Here is a 23,004-nt window from a genome sequence, read left to right as displayed (position 1 = left end):
GGAAAATTTTATTAATTTAGCGGAATATTAAATTATCGAGTTAATAATTTAGTACGTTGTCATCGAGTCGGGACCGATTCTTTTTTTATTATTTATCGATCTTATTAATTTATCAATGTTCTACTCTATACTGAAATGAGTTTGTGTATTTTCTGATATTTGTTTGATAGAAAAAAAAATGTTGATTATATATTGAGTGTTGATATAATTAAATCTTGTCTTTCGGGAACAAATATACACTAAAGTGGTGTTTGCCAAAGCTTATTTAAAAGCATAAGTTATTGATTGTGAGTTAAGTTGATTGTAAATGCTTATTTCTAGAAGTTGAAGGTGCTTATGCAAATACGCTGAAAAATCAACTTAAATTGAAAAAAACAGGTCTAAGATTGCTTAAAATCTTGTATTATTTTCCGTGATCAATCTTCCTGGCTTGCAATTGAAAATTAAAGTATTTTTAGACTATGACCTAGATTGATTTAGTCCCAAATTAACGTCTAATTAAAGTGTATATATAAACTTTAATCACATAATACAATTTAATGAAAATCTCCCAACGGTTAGGTTATAATTATGTTACACCCAATGAAGATTACAACGGGTGCACGTGGATTTTTACGTTGATCTGCACACACCAATGTGGATGTGTGTGATTGTGTACTTACGAATAATAAAGATCTACCCTTTACATTTCACGCGATGTGTCGCATAGTATAAATCAATCAAAAAATATCATTCACCAAGTACTTGCATTAATTAATGCTAATATTCAGTTTGTTCTTGTTCAATTCTCTCTCTAGTTTTGCTCACTACAACTGCATGCATGCCTTTAATTTACCAAAAAAACACCACTAATTACTCGTGTCCAAATTTTAGTAGGTCAAGTTTAATTTTGTGATTTTTTTGTTGCATTGCACAATAAGTGTGAAAAAGAATTAGCTAAACCCTAATCACACATATATATAAATCCACAACCTTAACCCAAATCAAAAACACAAAGACACATAATTTTGATGAAAGCAATGAATTCAATAGCCCTTTCCATACTACTTTTGATGTTCTTCATCACAAAACCATCTCTCCAACAACATCATATAGAACCTTCTCCACCACCGCAACAACGCTCGAACGCGCGGCTCTTCGATGCCTTTTACGCCCTCCAGGCGTGGAAAAACAAGATCACTGGAGATCCCAAGAACTTAACCTCCAACTGGTGCGGGCCCAACGTCTGCAGCTACACTGGAGTTTACTGCGCACCCGCCCCCGACAACCCTCACATCACAACCGTCGCGGGAATCGATTTGAACGGCGGAACAATCTCTGGATCGTTGACCGAGGAGCTAGGTTTGTTGACCGATCTCGCCGTTCTCCACTTAAACTCGAACCAATTTAAAGGAACCCTACCCGCGAGTTTCCGGAACCTCCGCCTTTTGTACGAGCTCGATATAAGCAACAACCTCTTCTCCGGCGAATTCCCCTCCGCGGTCCTCCGCCTCCCGTCTTTAAAATATCTCGACATGCGATACAACAACTTATGCGGGAAAGTTCCTTCCGAACTCTTCGACATGAAACTCGACGCGGTTCTCATAAACAACAACAACTTCGGGCTCGGCCTACCGGAGAACATCGGGAACTCAACCGTTTCTGTACTCATGGCATCGAACAACAATCTAGGGGGGTCTCTGCCCCGCGGCATCGGCCGGATGGCAAAAGACATAAACGAAATTGCTCTCGCCAACACCGGCTTGATCGGGTGCCTGTCCGACGAGCTAGGCGATCTGAACGAGCTGACGGTGTTCGACGTGAGCGGTAACGGGCTCGTCGGGAGTTTGCCGGAGAACATGGGGAGTATGGAGAGCCTAGAGGAGGTCAACATCGCCGGAAATAAACTCTCCGGCGAGATCCCGGCGAGCGTGTGCTCGTTGCAGAAGCTGGCGAAGTTTAATTACGGGGATAATTATTTCTGCGGCGAACCGGGTTCGTGCCTGAAGGTGAAAGAGAGAGATGATTCGAAGAACTGCATAACTTCTAGGCCTAAACAACGCTCTCCTAGAGAATGCCATTTGAAATCACAGCCAGTTGGTTGCAGTAATTAATTAATATAATTAAAGTGAAATAAATGTTATTTCCTCTTAATTATATTAATTATTATTATTATATATATGTGACATGTATTTATTATATATATATATGCTCGAATGTAAGAGTTTGTACTGCTTGTAACATTTCCTGATGATGTTTGTTTAATAAAAGAATAATACTTCTGATAATGTTTTAATTATTTTATGATATTCATTTTTACATATTATAAATTGCGTACATGTAAATATAATATTTTAGAATAAGAAAGAAAAAAAAATAAACTTATGTAAAAAATAATAGTTTCATTTTATCTCATGGTTTTTTAATATAAAATTATATATCTTTCACTATAAGATAATATAGCAAAAAAATTGACTATTTTTATCTTTTAATTTTATCTTCTCTTATATAATCTTATTTTAAGGCAAAACTACATCTACAACAACTCCAACACATATCTTATAAACTACATACCTTTGAGTATTTTTTGTTAAATAATAAATAAAAAACACTTAATTAGCTAGTCATTTACAGTTAAATGTAAACCTCTATAAATTAGTACGACTAACAAAAATTTAGCGGAATATTAAATTATCAAACTAATAATTTATTGACTGATCCGGGACGAGAAGAAATTATTAATTAAATGCGGTTATTAATTTATGGATGTTCTTCTGTAATTTTGTATGCATGAAATAATCTTATTGGAAAAGAAAAAAATAATATTCTATCATACAAATTATTGGGCTCCATTTCAACTGGGCCTATGGGCTTTCGCATTATAAAAAAAAACCCATTAAACGAAACGACTATAAATAAGAAATAGGGTTTCGTCGAACACATTTCTTCACTCCCTACTGACAGCCAAATCCATCGTCCAAGCTTCATCAGCCGCTATGGCCGTCGGGTACAAATCTCTCACTTCTGTGTTGATTCTGTTTTTTTTTTTTTTTTTTTTTTTTTTTAATTTCAATTTGCTATACAAACCCTAAATCGGCAATTTGTAATGTGTTCGTTTTCTTCGATTTTGATTTTGATACAGAAAGAACAAGAGGATTTCCAAGGGGAAGAAGGGTGGGAAGAAGAAGGCGTAAGTTGTGTTAGTCGTTTTTGTTTGTTAATATAAATTCAATGCTGCTGTTTGGTATTTTATTTTTCTGGATTTTTTTTTTTTTTATAATTTCAAATTGAATTGAATTGAATTGATTAATTGCAGTGTTGATCCATTTGCCAAGAAGGACTGGTACGATGTCAAAGCTCCGTCCGTGTTCAACACCAGGAATATCGGCAAAACCCTAGTTACCCGTACCCAGGGTACTAAGGTAATTTCGTTTTAATTGATATGAATCAAGTGTACATTTAATTTTAATTGTTTACATTTGTCCTGAGTAATTTTTTTCGTTTGTTTAATGTTTTCAAGTAGTGATGATAAGCATACACTGGTGTCTCTGTTTGTTATATTCTGATATTAGTTGGGGTTTCATCGTAATTTTGCATGATTAATATTAATTTGCTGATTAATGTCTCTTCTTGAGTATTTACATTGTCCAATGAAAGACTTGATGGTCAAGATCTTCGTTTCTATGTTTAGGTTATCTCCGTAAAAAATGATTCAAATTGAATAGTCTTATCTATTTGTTCGTCATTGTACAAACTTGCTGTGTATGGAATTTGAAACCCTCGAACAAAAGATGATAAATAAAATGTCCCACATTTTACTTTTTTCCGTATTTCTGTATTCGGACCAATAAAACATTTTAGTTTAAGCACATCACTCTGTCTAAATATCTAAATTCCGCCATTTTATCGAACAGATTGCGTCTGAAGGACTCAAGCACCGTGTGTTTGAGGTGTCATTGGCTGACCTTCAATCTGACGAGGATCACGCCTTCCGAAAGATCCGTTTGAGGGCTGAGGATGTTCAGGGAAAGAATGTTCTCACAAACTTCTGGGTACGATTTTTTTTCCACCAAAGAATCTTTTTAATTGTCTTCAAATCCACTCGGTAATTTCAATACCTTAATATCCATCCCTTGTTTTTCCGTTTCTTGAAATTGCAGGGTATGGACTTCACTACCGACAAACTGAGATCCCTTGTCAGGAAATGGCAGACGCTGATCGAAGCCCATGTCGATGTCAAGACAACCGACAGCTATACGCTAAGGTTGTTCTGCATTGCCTTCACTAAGAAGCGTGCTAACCAGCAGAAGAGGACATGTTATGCACAATCAAGCCAGATTCGTCAAGTAAGTAAATAAATACTTAAATAATATATGCCGTAATGTTGTTTTGATTGTATTACGTCGTTATTTATCTTGATATTCTTTTTCCTTTTGTTTTCTTTAATTTTTAGATAAGGAGAAAGATGATGGAGATTATGGTTGCCCAGTCGCAATCTTGCGATCTCAAGGAATTGGTTCAGAAGTTCATTCCCGAGTCGATTGGAAAAGAAATCGAGAAGGCGACTTCGAGCATCTATCCTCTCCAGAATGTGTTTATCAGGAAGGTCAAGATATTGAAAGCACCCAAATTCGACCTCGGAAAGTTGATGGAGGCAAGTACCCGTTATACCCTTTTCCATTTATTAAATTTTTAATTTAGAGATTAATAAATGTGACTCATAATTTATTCTCGATGTCTATTTGCAGGTTCATGGTGATTACACTGAAGAGGTCGGTGTGAAATTGGACAGGGCAGCCGAAGAAGCTGTAGCTGAGCCGACTGAACTTGTTGGTGCTTAGGTTATTAAATGCTTTCTAAACTTTGCCTCCTTCGATTTCTGTATGAATTGTTCGAGTCAGAGTTGACTTTTTTGGAGTGATTTAGAAAGAGATTTTCCTTGCCCGGATAATGGTTCAGACATATTTATGTTTGGTGTTAAATTTTGTTCACTTATATTAATTGTGGATTATTTCTTTCAATGGGTTTTCTTTATCCTATGTTTGTTTGTTCTTTTGTTACATGCGCTATTAATTCTTAATAGTTTAATGAAAATGAAAATTCTTACATATTTTATATAATTTTTTACTAGAGTTTGAATTGAGCATAGTTTAAATTTGTTTCATTATATTCACGAAAATAGTGTCTTTTGTTTGATTTGATTTTCAAAAATTATGAAAAAATCTTACATGGTTGGGTAATTACAATTATCCTCTCAACTATGTATTTTTTTTTTTGAAAAACTGCTACTTCAACTGGTAAATTTGACATCGTTAGGATGGATGCATGTTATAATAAATAGTAGAGGAGTGGTTGTAATTACTAAAGTAGGATGGGTTATTTGTAATTTAACATTATCTTAGGGGGTGAAAGTTAGACGTGTAAGACAATACATAGTTAAAGGCTGGTTGTAATTGGCCAAACAAGAGGGGTTATTTGTAATTTAACTTTACCTTACGAATGGACATGTAAGTTAATACATAGTTGATGGGTAGTTGTAATTACCTAATCACGAGGGGTTAATTTGTAATTTGACATTACCTTAGGGGTGACCGTAGTTTTCCCTAAAAAAAGCCAAAAAAAAAAAAAAAAAAATACGAAATAACAGAAGTAGTTTATTAGAATTAGATAATCACCTATCAACATAATAACAAGAACTCAATTAAAAACATTTTTCCTCTTACAAACTAAAAAAACAAATGATCAATGTAAGAAGATTTCACTCAGCTTCCAATTCTACTAGTTGAAGGCCTAAAACACCCACAGAGAGCACCTTTCTTCCTCCTCCCACTCTGCTTCTTCCCATTATTACTATATATAAAATCCCTCAACACAATACTCTTACTCTTGAAAAACTTACCCCTCACTTTATTCTTCTTCTCTTCATCCATCTTCAACAATATATACTGTATCTTCTGCACCTCCAGTTGCAGCCTCCCGATTCTCTCGGACCCTTTTCTCGCCTGCTCGGTGATCCTCCTCCTCCGCGTTTTCACCGCCTGTTTCAGCGGCGGCGACGCCTTCACCTCCGGCGTCGGGCACTCCTCTAATGCTTTGACCAGCTGCCCGTTCAAGTCGACTAGGCTTTCGACTGTTTCCTCGGCTTCCATGAGCTGTTCCTCGACCGTCTCGAAGTCGACGTTTTTCGATTTTTTACTCTTTTTGTTCGTCTCCAGTTTGGTCCGGAGGTTCTCTACGGTTATGTGGAGATTCTCGAGCTTTTGAGAATCGGACGTGAGCCGTTCGAGGATTCTCCGTGCGCTCACTTCTCGGCTCTGCTCGGTGATTCTTCGAGAAACTTCCATTTTATCCACGCCCAACTCTTTCTCCGCGTCGGAATCTGTTGACGGAGGGTCGAATTGGTCGTAAACCATGTCCTTTTCGGTCATTTTGCACGACAGCCTCAGCGACTCCCCGATTGTCAGATCCTCGGACGTTTTTTCCCATAGCTCGAGCATTTGATCTTCTTCTCCACCATTTATTTTATTAGAACCTCGTTTTCTCAGTGAGCGATTCGAGACTTGGTCGAGTGGAATATCTTTCATCAGCATTGCGTTTCGAATTTCAGTGGCTTTGGTTTTTATCTTCTGCAGCTTCGGAGTTTCGGTTACGGCGAGGAGCTCGTTACCCTGTCCTCCCTTCTTTCTGCCCAAGCAACGGCTCGATTTTGACCGCTCGTTATCGATTTTGGAGTTCAATTTTCTTCTCGATAATGGCTTGTTTGTTTCTTCCATCGATTTTCCAACCGCTTTGATTCTCATTTGCAAGTCCTGTAAGCTAATGAGAGATTCATCTTCTAGAAGTTTCTCAGAAGAACTTCTACTGTGATTATCAGCAAACTGAAAAAAAAAGATAATAAAAATTCAATCTTGATTTCAAGTAAAAAAATAAAAAATTATTATGTTTCTGACAAGAGAAAGTAATTAGTTATTAGTTATTAGTTATTACCTCAGCTTCTTGATTTAAGGTTGCTTTAAGCTTTGTCTGAAGTAGTGCATTGTGCTCGAGGAATGTAATATCGTCTTTCAAGGCAGCTACAACTGGAGCGTAAGCATGTAATCGTGATTTCAATTCCTTAATTTCACTCTCCATCGAACATATTTTCGAAGCATTTTCCTTCTCGAGAATCCGATACGCCCCATTGAGCTCATGCACCTTATTTTTAAACAAAACTTCATTAACAGAAGAAGATATCTGAAGATCGAAACAGAACTCTTCGAACTCATTGTTCTTCTGATGGAGTAGGCCAAGTTCGGTTTCTAAGTTCGTCTTATTTTCAGACAGCCGGAGTATATTGTTTTCAAGATTCCCGTTTTTCCACAGCGATTCTTGAAAATTGGTTATCAGCTTCGAGTTCAAAGTTTCGGCTTCGTCGAGTTTTCCTTCTGTTTGTAGAATATCCCTTTTCATCCGAACATTATATTCTCTCATCCCTTGCTTCTCTCTCTCCAATCTAAAAACAGCATCTTTAAGCACTAAATTTTCGGCTTCTTGCAAATTGAGCTTCTCCGATAAAACCCTCGTTTCCTTTTCAAGATTACCGTTAATCACGTGCTGTCTGTTCAGATCTTCCAAAAGAGATTTCACTTCCGTAATTTTCTCTTCGACGAAACTCCTCAAAATTTCCGATCGGTTAGAAACTTCTAGATTTTCAAGAATCGCAGCATCATTGAACATATCCAACTTCCGAAGCAAATTCTCGTTATCCCTTTTCACTTGCGAGTACGATTCGTACAAAGCATTGTAAGATTCGTGTGAATCCACTTGTTTGATACAAAGACTCTCCAACTCAGCCTCGAGCACAACACCATCGGATTTCAATTTCCTGCTCAACTCGACGAGTTCATCTTTCTCGTTTTTCTCCATAGCATGCTTTTCTGACATGGCTTTAAACTCCTCCTCAAAGTACATCTTCTGTGATTCGATTTGCATCACCTTCGACTCTACTTGCTCGAGTAGAGTTAGCAGAACCGAGTTCTCGACCAGTAGCTGCTGCTTATTATCCTCGTGCGCAGAAATCGAGCATTTCATATCTTCAATACTTTCAAGAATATGACCCACAAAAGTTTCCTCATTCTCGATTTTTTCATCGGGATCCACATTATCAACGGCCCTGAAAACCTGGTACAAACTCAATCTCAGCCGTTCGATTTCGTCCAGCAGGAGCTCGGATTCCACCTGCTGCTCAAGACTTCCGTTTTCCAATTCCGATATCAGCTTCTCAGCCAATTTAGAAGCTTCGACGTGTTTTTGGCATTCGATTATGAGGGAGTAGTTTTTTTCTTCCATGTCTTTTATAAATTTCTGCAAAATGGATATTTCGAACTGGGCTTTGAAGGATCTTTCGAGCTCAGCTTCGAATTCCTTCTTCTTCCACATATTCTCTTCTTTGAGGAGACAAATCTGGTTTTCGAGTCCCGAAAAACGGGCCCCACTTTGAACATCGAAGCTCGTTCGCTCTTGCTTCTCCACGCTCAGCGAGATTTTAAGCTCTTCAACTCGAGAATGCACCGCCTTGTTTTCCTTCTCTAATGTGGTGTATTTTTCTTCGAGGCTTTTGAGTCTGCTCTCGACATTTTCCAATTTTATGACCAAACTACCCCTCTCACTCAATAGATGAGATCTTTCATTCTTGAGCAGCTCACAAATCTCTTCCAATCCCTTCGATTTCTCCCTCAAACCTTCGAGTTCGATTTTTGCAGTCGAAAGAGAGTTTTCAAGAACAGCATTGTTCTCCAATAGCTTGTGCATGCTCTCGGTTATGGCGTGTAATTGAGACAAGAGAGAAACTTTTTCGGACAAAAGTGTCGATTTTTCTACGTTGAGAAACTGGCAAGTTTCTTGCCAAGCTTTCACGTTCTCTCGCACATTCGCCAGCTCATCATTCATGTCCGAGATCGAACTTTCTTGAACAAATTTTTTTGTCAGAAGATCTTGCATGTCTTCAATCTTTTTCGAAAGAACCTCTTTCTCGTCTTGCAAGCTCTTCACCGAACTCGAAAAACATTTCGGGTTCAAACCAACTAATTCCACTTGCTCAACTAAATCATTATAGCTCATAGTCAAGCCGTTTATTTCCTCTTTCAGACACGAAATTTCCTTCTGAAGGGAATCGCTCCGTTCGATGTGGTGTAAAACTTCCGTTTCAAGCGTCTCTTTAATTTCCCTTAAGCTGATGACTTCGTTTTTTGTGTTCTCCATGGCCAAGTTTGACTCGGTCAAACTTCGAATTTCTTCCTCCAAGCCAATTTTGCTCACTTCCAAGTCCTTTAGCATGTGAAACACATTTTCGAGTTCCAACTTTAGAGCCGTTCGATCGTCTTGCGATCGAGAGTGCAAAGTTTGCAGAGTTTGGAGAGTGGATTCAACTCGTGCGTGGCTCAAGTGCTCGTCTTGCAGGCACGTTTGAAGATTCTCCAACTCGTCCTGCTTTATGGAAAGTTCTAGATCCTTCTCCGAAATCTTCTGAACAAGATTTTCCGCCTCGTTTCGCAGGGACAAATTGGACATTTCCAAGGACGAAGACTTCTCTTCGGCTGTCTTGAGTTTTATACTTCCGATAAGTACGTCTTTATTGAGACGTTTGACTTCATCTTTGGCTATCGATAGCTCTCGTTCGAGCTTCGATATTGTCTCCAAGCAGCACTTGTACTTCAGAGCAAAAGCATCTTTCTCCCTTTGCAAATCGGCAACAGATTTTTTAAGCTTCGACACTTCGTTTTCGGCTCTTTGTGCTTGTTTCAAAAGAATTTTCTTTTCGAGCTCAATTCTTGAAATTTCGTCTTTTAGTGTTTGAGCTTCGTTTACTGCTTCCATCGCCCTCGTATTAACCCCCTTCGTATCTTCTTCGACTTTAGAAACCATAGCCTCCAAATTAGAGATCTTCTCCAAATACTCGACTTCAGCTCGGTTGACTTTTTCGTCGAGTGCCTTTGACTCCCTTTGTGCATTATCAAGCTCTCTTTCTAAATCCGACAGCCTTGCCAGACACCGTTGATACTCGAGAAGCACTTCTTCCTTCTCTGCCGCCACGTCAGCAAGAGCTTTCTTCAACCCTTCAACTTCGTCGTCGTTGTCATCAAGAAAGTCAACCCGGTCAAACAACGCACGGACGGGAAATTTCCTCTCCGGTGGCGTGTGTGGTGGGTCCCGGGGCTTCGAGGGCGAGTCATCGATTAGCTCGAAAGGTACTTGATCGGGGAACGCTTTAGCTATGGTTTGATGTGCGTGTTTAAGCTCTCCAGTCGCGTGGTTGTACCTCTCTGCTAAAGCGCGGTACGCTCGGTAAAACTCCTCGACTAATTTCATCAGCTCTGGCCGTTTCTTGTAGTACATTTCTGCCCTTCTCGCGAACGAATCCGCGTCTTCTTCGATCAGCTTGATCATCGACTTGACCTTGGAATCCATATCTGAATTCATAATTAATCAAGAAAATTAAGGATTAGTTAATCAAATCTCAAAGAACAAATCAAATTAATCAATCTCAAAGAATTAAGGATTATATTAATAACCTGTGAGATTTTCTTGGAGCCATTTCGAGTTTTTCGGGCTGTTATGACTGTCCCACCACCACGAATACAACCGTCTCGATTCGGAGTGCAACGAATTTGCCATTAGAACAAAAACTTGAGCAAACAAAAGAAATCCTAAACCAAGTAAATGAACATGAAAATTATTCAGATTTCATTTGAGCAAAAACACATAAAATGTAATAAGAACTTCATTTTCAAGAACATGATACAAAGACAAAGATCTAGTATTAGGGTTCTTCACAAACTAAAAAGGAAAATGCATTATACATTTCAAATTAAAACCATTTAATTAGCAGTAATTATGGGACAATGCACAAAAATCTTGAGGAAAACATATTTATTGAAAATTTCCATTTAAAAAAAATTAAAAATCGAATCTTTTTCAGACAGACAAGGATCAAAAACCTAAATTTACACATAAAAAAATTCAAAATCACAGCAACAAAATTATGGAAGCAAAATAACACACATTCAGGCAAATGGGCCTTCCTCAAAACTGATAAAAATTGAATCTTTAAATTCATGGAGATTAAAAAAATTAAAATAAAAATAAAATAGAACTCACAAATTAGAAGCGGAAAATAAAAATCGAATCTTGATCAGAGCAGCAGTCTTCGTTGCACAAAAAAAAAAAAAAACACCTCAGCTGCTGAATTTTTTTTTTCACTTTCACTTCACCCCATTAATTGTTTCTCTCACATAACTTCTCTCTCTCTCTATTTTCTCTCTCTAAGTTTTGATGGGTCACCTGCATTATTATGTAAACACTGAGTCAGTGTTTTTGGTTTTTCTTTGTCAGTGTGACATACTGTAAAAGTTACACAAGTGAAATAAACTTTATCAGATACGTAGAGATGTGTGTATGTATGTATATATTCATTCATCTGGCGAGTGAATAAATAAATGTGAATTTGGATTTTTTTAATTTTTTTTTTAATTTTTAAATTGGGAAAATACACGTTACGAGATTATAACAGTATTTAATAGGGATTCATTTCTTGATAACGGACATATTTTCTCTCGCCTGTGGAATTTTATGACTTTTGTCTCTGCTTTATTGGGTACAGAGAATGGTCAGCACTCAGCACCACTCATGAGTCGTGACTCGAGCATGACTGACTCAGTGCATACTCCAAACTTTATTGGTTCTTTTTTTTTTTTTTTTTTTTTTTTGTTCTATAAATTAATAATTACAAATAGTATTTCAAGGATAGTTGGGAAATTAAATTTATTGTAAATTACGGTGATCACCCCTGAGGAAATGTCAAATTATGAAAAACTCCTCGTGTTTGGGTAATTACAATCACTTCCTTCAACTATGAATCTTCTTACACCTTCATCATTGCGGTATCAAATTTAGTGGAATCTTCTAGGTTATGTGGAATATTCTTCAATTTGTACCTGTTTTACCCCATTCGAGCTCTACATTTTGAAACAAGGTGATCGTAAGATGTGTCTTTTGACTTGTAAATATCATATTGTGATGCATCATAAATTGCATTTTTGCAAAAAAACGAGAACAAACTAGAGAACATTCCACGGAATCTAAAAGATTATGTTGAATTCGACACCATAAAGAAGGATGTGTAAGAAGATTCATAATTGAGGGATTTGTTGTAATTACCCAAACAATAAGGGTTTTTTCGTAATTTGACATTACCTCAGGAGTGACACGTAATTTACCCCTTTTTTATAATCTTAATAATTACAATTAGTATTTCAAGGATAGGTTGGGAAATTAAATGTTTTTGACATTTTGAAAAATAGTGGTTAAGAAATCAATATCATAAATATTAGGTACTTAAGTTAGAGTAATTTTGACGTTACTAATTAAAACACTAAAATATTAAATTGTGAGGCTCTTCACAAAGAAAAATGATAGTAATTCACTTGAAAAATCGACCAAATAGTATATATAGTATATACATGCATAAATAAATATTAAATATATAGTGTCGGCCAAATAAAAAAAACCACAACACAAGGACAAATTAAAATAAAGAGTAAGAGATTATATAAGTATTGTTAATGTTAATTAAACTTATATATATAAGAAGAAATAATCATACACCACAGAAGATGGGAAAAAGTAGGTGAGTATTGACTCTTGTGCCATGCCAAATTAATTAATATTTAATTATGTTATTAGCATTATTATTATGTTGATTAAGCTTTTCTTAAACATCTATTGTCGGCCAAGTGTTTTAAGTTTAATTTTATTAAATATATTACCTTCCTCATTAAAAACCGATAAATATTCCAAATAATTATGTCCTAGAAAAAAATGCAATTATAGACACGATACGTTATTTTAAATTACTCTGACAGTCTGTATGATGCAAGATTACCTTTCGATACTCAAGTCATATATCACCCGTAGAAACCTTTCAAACAAAAATTATCAACTTAGTAGCAAGAAAAGTAAAATGTAGTTCTCCTATAAATAAAATAATGTGTTTTTATAGTTGATTAGTGAATTGTAATTAGTATGCTAATTAGACCACTTAGCTAAGCCAACTTAAACCTAACCTTGTTAAGATATTGTTGAACTACTCGGTTCAATTATTACATATCATCTTTCGTTTCTCGACGGTGAAGTAAGACCAAACTCACGAGCTTATTATCCCAGGTCGGAACAGGGCGATAGAATCCCCTTTGTTTCACCTCTATGCCGCCACATGGGCAATACGGAGGCGGAAAAAAAAGGAAAGAGAGGGATGGGGTTTTCTCGCGCGGCCTCTAGTGGAAGGCTCGCACGACGAGCTAATTAGTTCAGTGTTAGAGTGTGCCTCTGATAATTGCGTCGTTATGCCTGGGCTATGAGGGCTCTCGGCCACATGAATAGTTCAATGTACTGAAATATTGTTGGACTACTTAATTGATTCAATTATTACATATCAAAATAGAGACACTAATTCTCATAAATCAAATGAATTGAGGCATGCATAAAACTACTCTATTTTGTTCAATAAAGTTACATCTAAGAGGTAGAAATATTTATGATTGTGCACATGGAAGAGGCATTATATTCTTGGTTTTTTTTAATTAAACAATTTATTATACATGGTCCACTTAGCATGTGGAGGATTCACAACCAATCAAAAGTAATTAACTAGTTAATTACTATTAGTAATTAATTAGTATATGTTTCTTTAAGTAAAAGCTAATTTCAATATCCATTGAAATGTGATCTTTTGAAATGATGCTCATCACTATATATGTAAGATATATGTCAACCTTTTTTTTTCTTTAAGTAATATTTGTAGCTAATAGATCTAAGTTAAGATTTATAAATGGAAATTAAACCCAATAACCATTTAAAACAATTATAGTGAATACATGTAATAATTGATCCTAGGAAAGAATCTATCATTGTGCTTGTCCTAAAATCAAAATTCTTTTTATTTATTTAATTATTTATTTATTTTATTTTTATAATTTTGCACTTTGAACATTGAAGTAATCATGGAACTTTTGGAAAGAAGTGGGGAAGTATATATTATGAAAAAACAACAAGAAAATCTTGTGAAAAAGCTTTAATGATTGCACTAAATATGCATATGGGACACCATTATTTTAGCTTGTGCATGGCACCTAAAAAGCAAATTTAAAAAAAAATTAATTAATTAATCAAATAAAAAAAAGCCCAACAAAAAAATGAATATGGCTGAATAAGGTGTGGAAGAGTAATCAGTTTGTGGAATCAATTTTATCTAGTTTAGCACAAGCAATTGCTTTAGCATTAGAAAGTGTTAGCACCACTACCTTTACTTTAAGTAAGCTTTAATTAAATATATCATATATATATATATATATTAATATGACTTTTTGGTTGGTTTGTAGGGACAAATTAGGAGATTAATAATAGCATAAAATGTGTGGATTTTAATAAATAACAGGTGAAAGCTCAACCAACACTACTGTAATTGTATCATATTGAACAGAAATATAATGACAATAAATTATTAAATCTTTTTTTATTTCCTTTTTTTTTTTTTGATATAATGTTACATGTTTTCCTGATTTAAATCAAAATATTACTACAGCCTACTGCCATTGATGTTTGCTGTTCACCAATTTTTGTATCTGTAGTTTCACTTCACCGACGCTCTCTCTCTCTCTCTCTCTCTCTCTCTCTCTCTCTCTCTCTCTCTCTCTCTTCAATGATTGTCTGTCTTCAACTATAATGATAATTGAGGTTGAAATTTTGGACAATTGTTTATGGTCACCTTGCCGTTGGTTTGTTTGTATATTATGCCCTTCTCCAAAATCTCACTCATATAATAATATTTAAATTATGAAGATAAACTAGAGAAGAAAACAACAAAATAAAGACTTTGAGAAAATTACAATCTTTTACGAAATTTGAGACCAATATGTGAAAAATCACTCACATGCAGTATACACGGGATAAACTTCACTCTCGTTTAATAACACGTTAATCACATCAATATGTGAAATCAAGAAAAATCCCGCGCAACACTGATATGCACTAGGTAAACTTCACTGATCTCGTTTAATAACACATTAATTACATCAAAATGTGAAGCCAAAAACACAAGAAAAAACCCGCAATCACTAATGTACAATGGATAAACTTCACTCTCGTGTAATAACACATTAATCACATCAAAATGTGAAGCCAAAAACACAAGAAATAACCCGCAATCACTGATATACACTAGATAAACTTCACTCTCGTGTAATAACACTGGATATACACTGGATAAACTTCACTCTCGTGTAATAACACATTAATCACATCAAAATGTGAAGCAAAAAAGTCAAGAAAAAAGTGAATAATACAAAATGAGGGGACTAATTATTGCATTAAAGATATGTGATAAGATTCAAATTGTAATTTTGTTTGTTATATACATAATAATAAAAAATAATAATATATGTTCCCTCTAAAGATTCTAAACTAATTTCATGGGTTTATTTTTATTTTGTTCACAAAGTGTTTGCTAAATAAAAATATATGTGGGCTCGAAACAAAGGCCCACTCTTACATTTGATTGGTCCTTTTAAGGCAGAGTAATTCCCATGTGAAGTGTTTTTGTCTTGAAACTATTTGTCTTCAACGCCAAAAATTCTCAAACTTTTCCTTTTTTTTAATCTTTATTTTTATTTTTAATTTAATTATATTAATTTTAATAAAAACAATCATATGGTATGGGTTCCATGTTTTTTTTGTCCAATTGATTTCTCTACTACACCAATAATAATACACCTCATTCAATTCATCTTTATTAAATTTTATTTGCTAAATTATAAATATAAAGATTAGTAAAATATTTTAATAAAATCGGTTATTATTTTATTAGATTAGTAGCACCTCTCTTCTACGCAATTAATCTTACAGGAAATGACTAAAAAAAGGGGAAAAAATACTATTTTATTCTTAATATATGAATTTTTATTCTCTGAAGTTATAAATTCTATAGACAGATCATATATTACCATACCAAAATTTAACAAATTTAATACATCTTACTAAATATCTAATTAATTAATAGGGAATTAATCTAATCCCACCTCATCCAAATTAATCCAATATAGATTACCAAACGAGCCCATAATGTATAAAACTAGCACATTATGACGTAATAAACAATAATCAACTAGAGATAGCTTCTTGAACATAGAATATTATGTATATAACACTTAAATAAAACTAGAAGTTTTATTATGTAGTAAACACCAACAACACTATTATACAAGCATAAATTAAATTTAAATTTAAAAGAAAAAAAAAAAAAAAAAAAAAGCTCATCCGAAAGGGAGAAATATCACTGGTTCGAGGAGAGAGAAGGAAACGACGGTATAGACTGAAGAATCAATTTTCTGCTGCTCCTCAGACCAGGGGACAACGACGCACCTGCACCACCACCACCACCGCCATGTGGCGGTGAAACCCTCTTCCCATTGGGTGACGAGGATTTTATTCCACCAATAGGAGACGAGAGAAAATCCGGCATTTCATTATCTTCAATAACCGTTTCGAGATTTTTATTTTCATCGAATTTAGGCGGTGGTAGAGCAAAGCTCGGTCTAACAAACCCTTGCCTTCCGTTAAAACTCGAAGACGAACCGCCGCCTATGGTTAAAAAAGACGATCTTGGCGGTTTATTCTTTGAGGAAAATGGAAGTTGCACCGATTGCCTGAAAAAAAAATTCAATAAGAATTATTACGTTCGCAATTAATTATTATTTATATATATATGCTTTTCCGAAAACCTACTATTTCATATAAAGATTTTTTTTTTACCTTACAGACTGTAAAGGTGTCGCGGGTAGCACATAAGAATCGGAGTTGTGGTCGAGGTCATTTTCGATTACGATCTTCCGGAAGCTTCTGTCGGGAATATTCTTCTCGGCTGTTTCTGTTTCATCGTCTTCGACTTCAGTTTCCATGCACATTACACCAGATCCTGAGATTGAGAATTACAAAGAATTTATATTTATATATATATATATATATATATATATATATATATATATATATATATATATATATATATATATATATATATATATATATATATATATAATACTAAATTTTAAAATACTCTTCAAATAATTGGTTTTAATGAAAGTTATTTTTCGATATTTTTTCCACTTTCCGAAAATTTATTGAAAATTAAAATGTAAAACTCACCATCTTTTCGACCAAAAGCGTTCTTACACCCTTCACATCTGCAATTAATTGAGCACCCAACACCACCCTACGAAAAAATCGGCCAATTTTAATTTCCATCAGCTGATAAACGATCGAAAAAGGCAATAAATAAAATCGAAAAATAAATAAATAAATAAAAACCTGATAGCATTCGCAATACTTCTTCAGACAACCAGATTTCTTGCAATTGCATCCTCGTTTATGCCGAGCAGAAGCAGGAGTCTTGCTGGAATCATCCTACAATTTAAAAAATATATATATTTCATTTGTGTAATTATTGACTAGCGAAGAAAAACGAAGTCAAAATTAAGATTCTAACCCCAGTTTCTATAAGCGAATCTGGACCCTTGATCACTTTTGGAGCAAAGGCAAGAGGGTTTCGAGATTCGATTTGTTTACGAGTTGCAAGAACAGTGTCTTCGTGGATAGGTTTGTTGAAGCAATCTATACACGCACATGGCTCTACGCAATACACGCCAGCAGCAAAGCATTCACAATAACTGTAATTAACAAACGTTTAAAACGGAATTACAAGTGTAATTTTTGAATATCGGAATTTTCGGATATATTTTCATTTTCAGATATTAAAATCGGATTGGAAATTGGATTGTAATGAGCACTACTCCAATTTGGAAAGAAAAATATTGTTCCAAAATCGGAAATTTTTTCATCGAAATCGGCAGAATTGAGAATTTCCGTTCCAATTTCCATTCGAACTGCAATAGAAAAAATAAATAACAAAAATACGCCGTATGAAGTTAAATCGAACTTACAGTTTCAGGCATTTCGATTTCTTGCAGTTACATCGCTTACAAGCTTCAGCCTCCCCAGCTTGTTCTACCCTACGTCTGAAAATCCAATTCCATAAACAAAGTTTTAAAAAATACGAGAAAAAAAAATTAGCTAGTCCGATTAATAGAGAAACAAGAGAGTATACCGTTTCTTCTTCGGACTACTATGACCAATCTCTTCATTCCCGATCAATCCAGATGCCTCGCAAGCATCTTCCGGGGGCAAAACCGTAATTTCAGTCCCAACAACTTCTCTCTCCGACGGGGTCACCGGCAAAACACTGGTCAACGAATCTTGTTCGATAGTCAAAGGGCTGAAATTGACAGATGAGCTAGGTCCAATCAGTAACCTTCCGGAAGCCGAAGAAGAATCGTGGCCGACAATTTTATAGTCTTTGGTAGTCGATGCAAGAGCGTTTAAATGCAAGCCGATACCAGGTAACACACAACGTGTAGTAGATTCGATATTTGCTGTCTTAATCGGGGCTAATTTCTGACCGTTGGATGAAGATTCCATATTGCCATCGGATTGCATCAAGACAGAAGAAGAAGAAGAATCCGGACCCACATTTTGAGTCAAGTGCTTTCTTCGGGACCCGGACATTTCAAAAACCAGACATCGTCTTCTCATACCACGGTACATACCGGAAAGATGCTACCAAAAGAAACAAAAATTCGAGTTAATTTATATTAAAATAAAAATAAATTAGGAGGTGTTTGCAAAAGCTTTTGAAAAGAGATTATCAACTTTTTTTGGGCGGCTAATAATCTATTCAAAATAAACGTAAAATATAATTAGTACCTCGTAATCCATCTTTTCACTAGAATTGTCCTCCATCGAAGAACCACCGACTATTTCATGAGTCTCCGAGTTGTTCTCGATAATCTCGATTCCTTCACCAGGTTGAGTCGACAAGTTCTCCGTTTCGTTTCCCTCCAAAAATTGCTCTCCAGAACCTTCCGCGCAAAGAGACTGCATATTCTGCATGTCACTATCCATGCTATTGTAGAAACTCATCCCATTATCGATCATCGATTTCTTGTAAGTATCTGCATCATTCGGCGATTCGAAAATCAATAAATCGGTGGCGTCGGAAATCAAACTATCCCAATCGCAAGTTTTCGATTCTTGATTTCGATCAATGACCTGGCTCTGGCTTACCCCCTCCATGTTATTATTTTGCACAAACGGAACCACCGATACGTGTTTGTCTTTAAGACCACAGCTGGCATTTGGGCTGCTGAAATCGTAGCCCTCCGCAAAATCGACAATGTACTTGGAGCAATCGTACGAAGAATGACAAGCCGCCACATCAGCGTCGGATTCCCTTGTGTCGACATTTTCCTGCAGTTCGTCCGATTTCTTGGTGGGGCCCGCGTCTACTATTGCCTTGTTTGTGTCGGTAGAAAACTCAGGTTTTGACGGATCTGAAAGCTGATGCCTAGGAAGAAAAAAAAAAGGAAAAATGAGATTTAAAACGAGAGTACTTGTAAAGAAAATATTATATGATTAATTGTTGCAATTTTTACCTTCGGAGAAATCTTGATTCCTTGAGAGAAGTGACATGGGGCGAAGTGAAAACGGATGGAATTGTGGAGAAACTAAGAGGGTTGATTGTTTGGCTGATGTGTGCGGATTTGACCGGCTTGATCGGAGAAAGATTGTTGAGAAAATTAAACACGGGCGAGTCCTGTGTGAAGAGATGAAAAACATCATCGTTAGACAACAATGTAAGACAAACAAAACAAAAAGAACCGATGTACTCATAAATTTGCAATCCTTTAACAAACGAATTTCTCGGGTCAATCGATCTGCACAAAATCGGAGACAATGAGCCAAGAAATTTTTCGGGTCAATCGATCTACACTCTGTGACGAAAATAACATGCGAATTTCATAGATTTACATAGTTTATTGGAAAATAGAGAAGCCCAAAAAAAAAATTTGGTAAATCTAGAAAGAACAAAACAAAAATCGAAGAAGAACTCAATACAACAGTTCAGAAACCTAATTTTGTCTAATCTTTTAGTAGAAATGCACAAAACCTCATAATTACAATTCATCAAAATTGATCTATTACCATTGTCAATTAACACAATTTCAACTCAAGATCAAACTTCGAAAACCCGACCCAGATTAAAAACCCATCTGCAAACAGCTTGAATTTTTTATCACAAACCAAAATCCCGAATCAATGCAGAGAAGAAAAGGTCAAACGGCGTCGTTAAAACAAAATTACTCAAAACCCTCTTCCCCGAACAATTTCAAAAGTCAAACACCCCTAAATCCAGCATCAATTAAGAACCCCCCCAAAAAAAATTTTGCAGAAAGAAAGAAACCCAGTAAAAAAAAACCCTTAAAAAGGATGCATAATTTGTGTTCGAGAAAACCCAAAATCGAACCTCGAATTTGGTAATAGATGTCGCGATCTGGTGGTTCTTGGTCCTCTCCGGCGTGTCCATCACTTCTCCCTCTTCAATCGAAGAGGTCTCGACCCCCGCACCCATTTCTTTCTCTCTCTATCCCTTCTTTCTCTCTCTAGCTTTGCTGCACACCACAAAAACCTCACAACAGGGGGGCCAAGAAAAAACGAGATGGGGTCAAAAAATTAGGAGTGAGCGAAATGAAATTCAAGAAGAAGCGGGAAATTAGAGTGAAGAGTGGGGAGTGTGTGTGTGTGTGCGAGAGAGTGAAGAGTGAAAAAAGATTGGATTTTTCTTTGTGCTGACAAAAGAGAAACGACCCCACCACCCACCCAGAAAACACACACACACACACAAACACACACAATACACACACACACACAGCTGTTGTCCATGTGTTGTTGTGTGGGTGAAGTTATATATATGCGAACCACATAGCAGGCAACGTTAAAGATGGGCTTGGGAGGGAAAACCAAAGGATGAAAATATTATAAATGGCAAATTACGGCCACCACCCTGAGGTATGGGCAAATTACGAAAAACCCCCTCATGTTTGGATAATTACAGCCATTCCCCTCAACTAAACATTATCTAACGAAAAAACCCACCAAGAGGTAAAATTTAGGGATGTTAATTCGGTAAAAAACCAAATCGAAACTTCGTTACGCCAACATTTCATACCGTTTACCGAACCGAATATACAATTTGGTTCGGTTAATAACTGAATTACACATATTTTATTGAAAATATTTAAAAAGATGGCTGGTTGTAATTATCCAAACATGAGAGGTTTTTTCATAATTTGACCTTACATTGGGTGGTCGTAATTTGGCCAAAAAGATAAAAGAAAAAACGGAAAAAGAAAATTAAACCATATTTTGACATGTTTTTCCTAAACTACCCCTCTCATTTAGAGAAATTCTTTTAATAGATTGTCTTGTACACTGCATCGGATTGTTTTTTCGTAAATCTACACATAAATACTTATGATCAAATTTTAATCTTGTCATCGATTTCTTTGATCATTAATTTTCAATTTCCGAATAAGTTTTTTTCATTTTAATTCTCGTAATTCGTAACATTTCCTTTACGAAATTGGAATTGTTTTTTCATCTGATTTTTTACTTTCAACCCTAACTAGGCTAAATGCATTCTTGATTGCTACATTAAATTTAGGGTTTATGGGAATTGACTTTGTCAAAAAAAAAAAAACTTAATTCAGTTTCCATGAATTTCTATGATTTTAAATTTCAGTTATGCTTTTTTTGTGGGTTTTTTTGTTGAAGGATCGGTTTTATTTTGCTGGGAAAAAATCTTTATTGTTAATTGCGGAGTTAATTTCATTTAATAAATATTTGGTGACTCAATTATTGACTTAGATGCTAATAAATATTTTCTTTGAAGGCTGTTATCTACTCATAATTGGATATGGATGATTTTTAATCTGACAGCTTCTTCATAGGTGGTAAATGAGATCATGATTTATGCAAAATTAATGATTAAATAATAAATAAATAAACATTTGTCAAAAATTATTATTTGATGTACTGCAGAATTGCAGATTATGTGATTATGGTTGTGGTTTTTGAAATCTAATGTATGTGATATTTTTTTAATAAACTCGATTAAATAATATTTTTTTTTGTGGTCACGACACGTGAACATCGTGCTAAATTAATAATTCGTTAAATTTATGAGATAATTCACATTCATAAATTATAGGAAGTCCATATAATATAATATATAAATTGAAAATGCGTAAAAATAAATTCTTAAATTAAATTACATAGTACATTACATATTTAAGAGCTTCCGTTCGAGAAACGGACTATATAATACTTTGAATTAATGATACAATAAATATATATACGTAAAAAAATAAAAAATAAAAATGTATTTATTGAAAATAATAATAAATATAATTTTATAAATTAATAAGTTATTATTAAATGTATAAATTAATATTTCACTAAATTATTATTAGTATTTTATTTGCTGTATTAGTAAAAGCCCAAAATACCCTCGGATACCGGGCCGACCCGTATTTCCAAAATAGGCTCCGTTTAGAGCAATTCATGTTTTGGCGCGCCACTGAATTTAAAAGTGTGGGCCACTGACCCATTAGCCCACACGACGGTCTATTCATTCTTGCCATGGTCCCCCTCACACCATATTATTTCTTTTCTAAGAGAATTATAATTTATTTAATGCATCAAGAAAAATATTTAGAGTTAATGGGATAATATATGGATTATGTTATTTTGGCATTGAGTTAGTTTCTATATATTTTTAGTTTTTTTAATTAAGATGTCTCCATGATGAGCACATTATTAGTTATTGATTTGATTTTTATATCTTTTTTCTTTGACTTTTTAAGCACTAGGTTATGAAAGTACATGTTGACTATATAGTATTGATTATGAAGATTATGAAATAAATAATAAATTATAATATTGATTATTAAAGGTGGGTTAATAGTTATGGAAATGACGACATTCTTTTATATGATATAATTTTTAATGATATTTTTATATTTTACAAGTTAGTAAGAAGAAGAG

The 23,004-nt window shown here is 35.0% G+C and overlaps 3 protein-coding genes and 1 pseudogene across 4 annotated transcripts; 2 read left to right on the top strand and 2 right to left on the bottom strand.

Annotated features, from left to right (window-relative positions):
* Positions 1 to 963: 963 nt before the first annotated feature.
* LOC105953297 (leucine-rich repeat extensin-like protein 6 pseudogene) lies at positions 964 to 2,267 on the top strand (annotated as a pseudogene). The gene has a single exon (XR_016032120.1). The product of XR_016032120.1 is annotated as a leucine-rich repeat extensin-like protein 6 pseudogene (transcript).
* A 598-nt stretch (positions 2,268 to 2,865) lies between these two features.
* Positions 2,866 to 5,000, top strand: LOC105953298 (small ribosomal subunit protein eS1). Its single transcript, XM_012976957.2, has 7 exons — positions 2,866 to 2,986; positions 3,122 to 3,169; positions 3,296 to 3,401; positions 3,894 to 4,031; positions 4,140 to 4,325; positions 4,433 to 4,633; positions 4,728 to 5,000. The coding sequence occupies exons 1-7, from the start codon at positions 2,976 to 2,978 to the stop codon at positions 4,818 to 4,820; spliced, it is 783 nt and encodes a 260-aa protein (XP_012832411.1). The 5' UTR covers positions 2,866 to 2,975; the 3' UTR covers positions 4,821 to 5,000.
* A 620-nt stretch (positions 5,001 to 5,620) lies between these two features.
* Positions 5,621 to 11,578, bottom strand: LOC105953233 (protein NETWORKED 1A-like). Its single transcript, XM_088820636.1, has 4 exons — positions 11,116 to 11,578; positions 10,530 to 10,664; positions 6,967 to 10,427; positions 5,621 to 6,857 (listed from the first exon to the last, which is right to left on the bottom strand). The coding sequence occupies exons 2-4, from the start codon at positions 10,630 to 10,632 to the stop codon at positions 5,742 to 5,744; spliced, it is 4,680 nt and encodes a 1,559-aa protein (XP_088676762.1). The 5' UTR covers positions 10,633 to 10,664; positions 11,116 to 11,578; the 3' UTR covers positions 5,621 to 5,741.
* A 4,610-nt stretch (positions 11,579 to 16,188) lies between these two features.
* On the bottom strand, positions 16,189 to 21,005 carry LOC105953299 (protein tesmin/TSO1-like CXC 2). Its single transcript, XM_012976958.2, has 10 exons — positions 20,426 to 21,005; positions 19,554 to 19,714; positions 18,826 to 19,465; positions 18,170 to 18,678; positions 18,006 to 18,080; positions 17,552 to 17,732; positions 17,374 to 17,469; positions 17,212 to 17,278; positions 16,822 to 16,984; positions 16,189 to 16,715 (listed from the first exon to the last, which is right to left on the bottom strand). Exons 1-10 carry the CDS (start codon positions 20,528 to 20,530, stop codon positions 16,343 to 16,345), a joined length of 2,370 nt encoding a protein of 789 aa, XP_012832412.2. The 5' UTR covers positions 20,531 to 21,005; the 3' UTR covers positions 16,189 to 16,342.
* Positions 21,006 to 23,004: the final 1,999 nt, after the last annotated feature.

Source organism: Erythranthe guttata, chromosome 7 (genome assembly GCF_056151865.1).
Source record: "Erythranthe guttata isolate IM_541 chromosome 7, IM_541, whole genome shotgun sequence".
Classification (NCBI taxonomy): Eukaryota; Viridiplantae; Streptophyta; class Magnoliopsida; order Lamiales; family Phrymaceae; genus Erythranthe; species Erythranthe guttata.
Note: the sequence above shows the minus strand (reverse complement) of the source record. Positions and strands in the feature narration are given on the sequence as shown.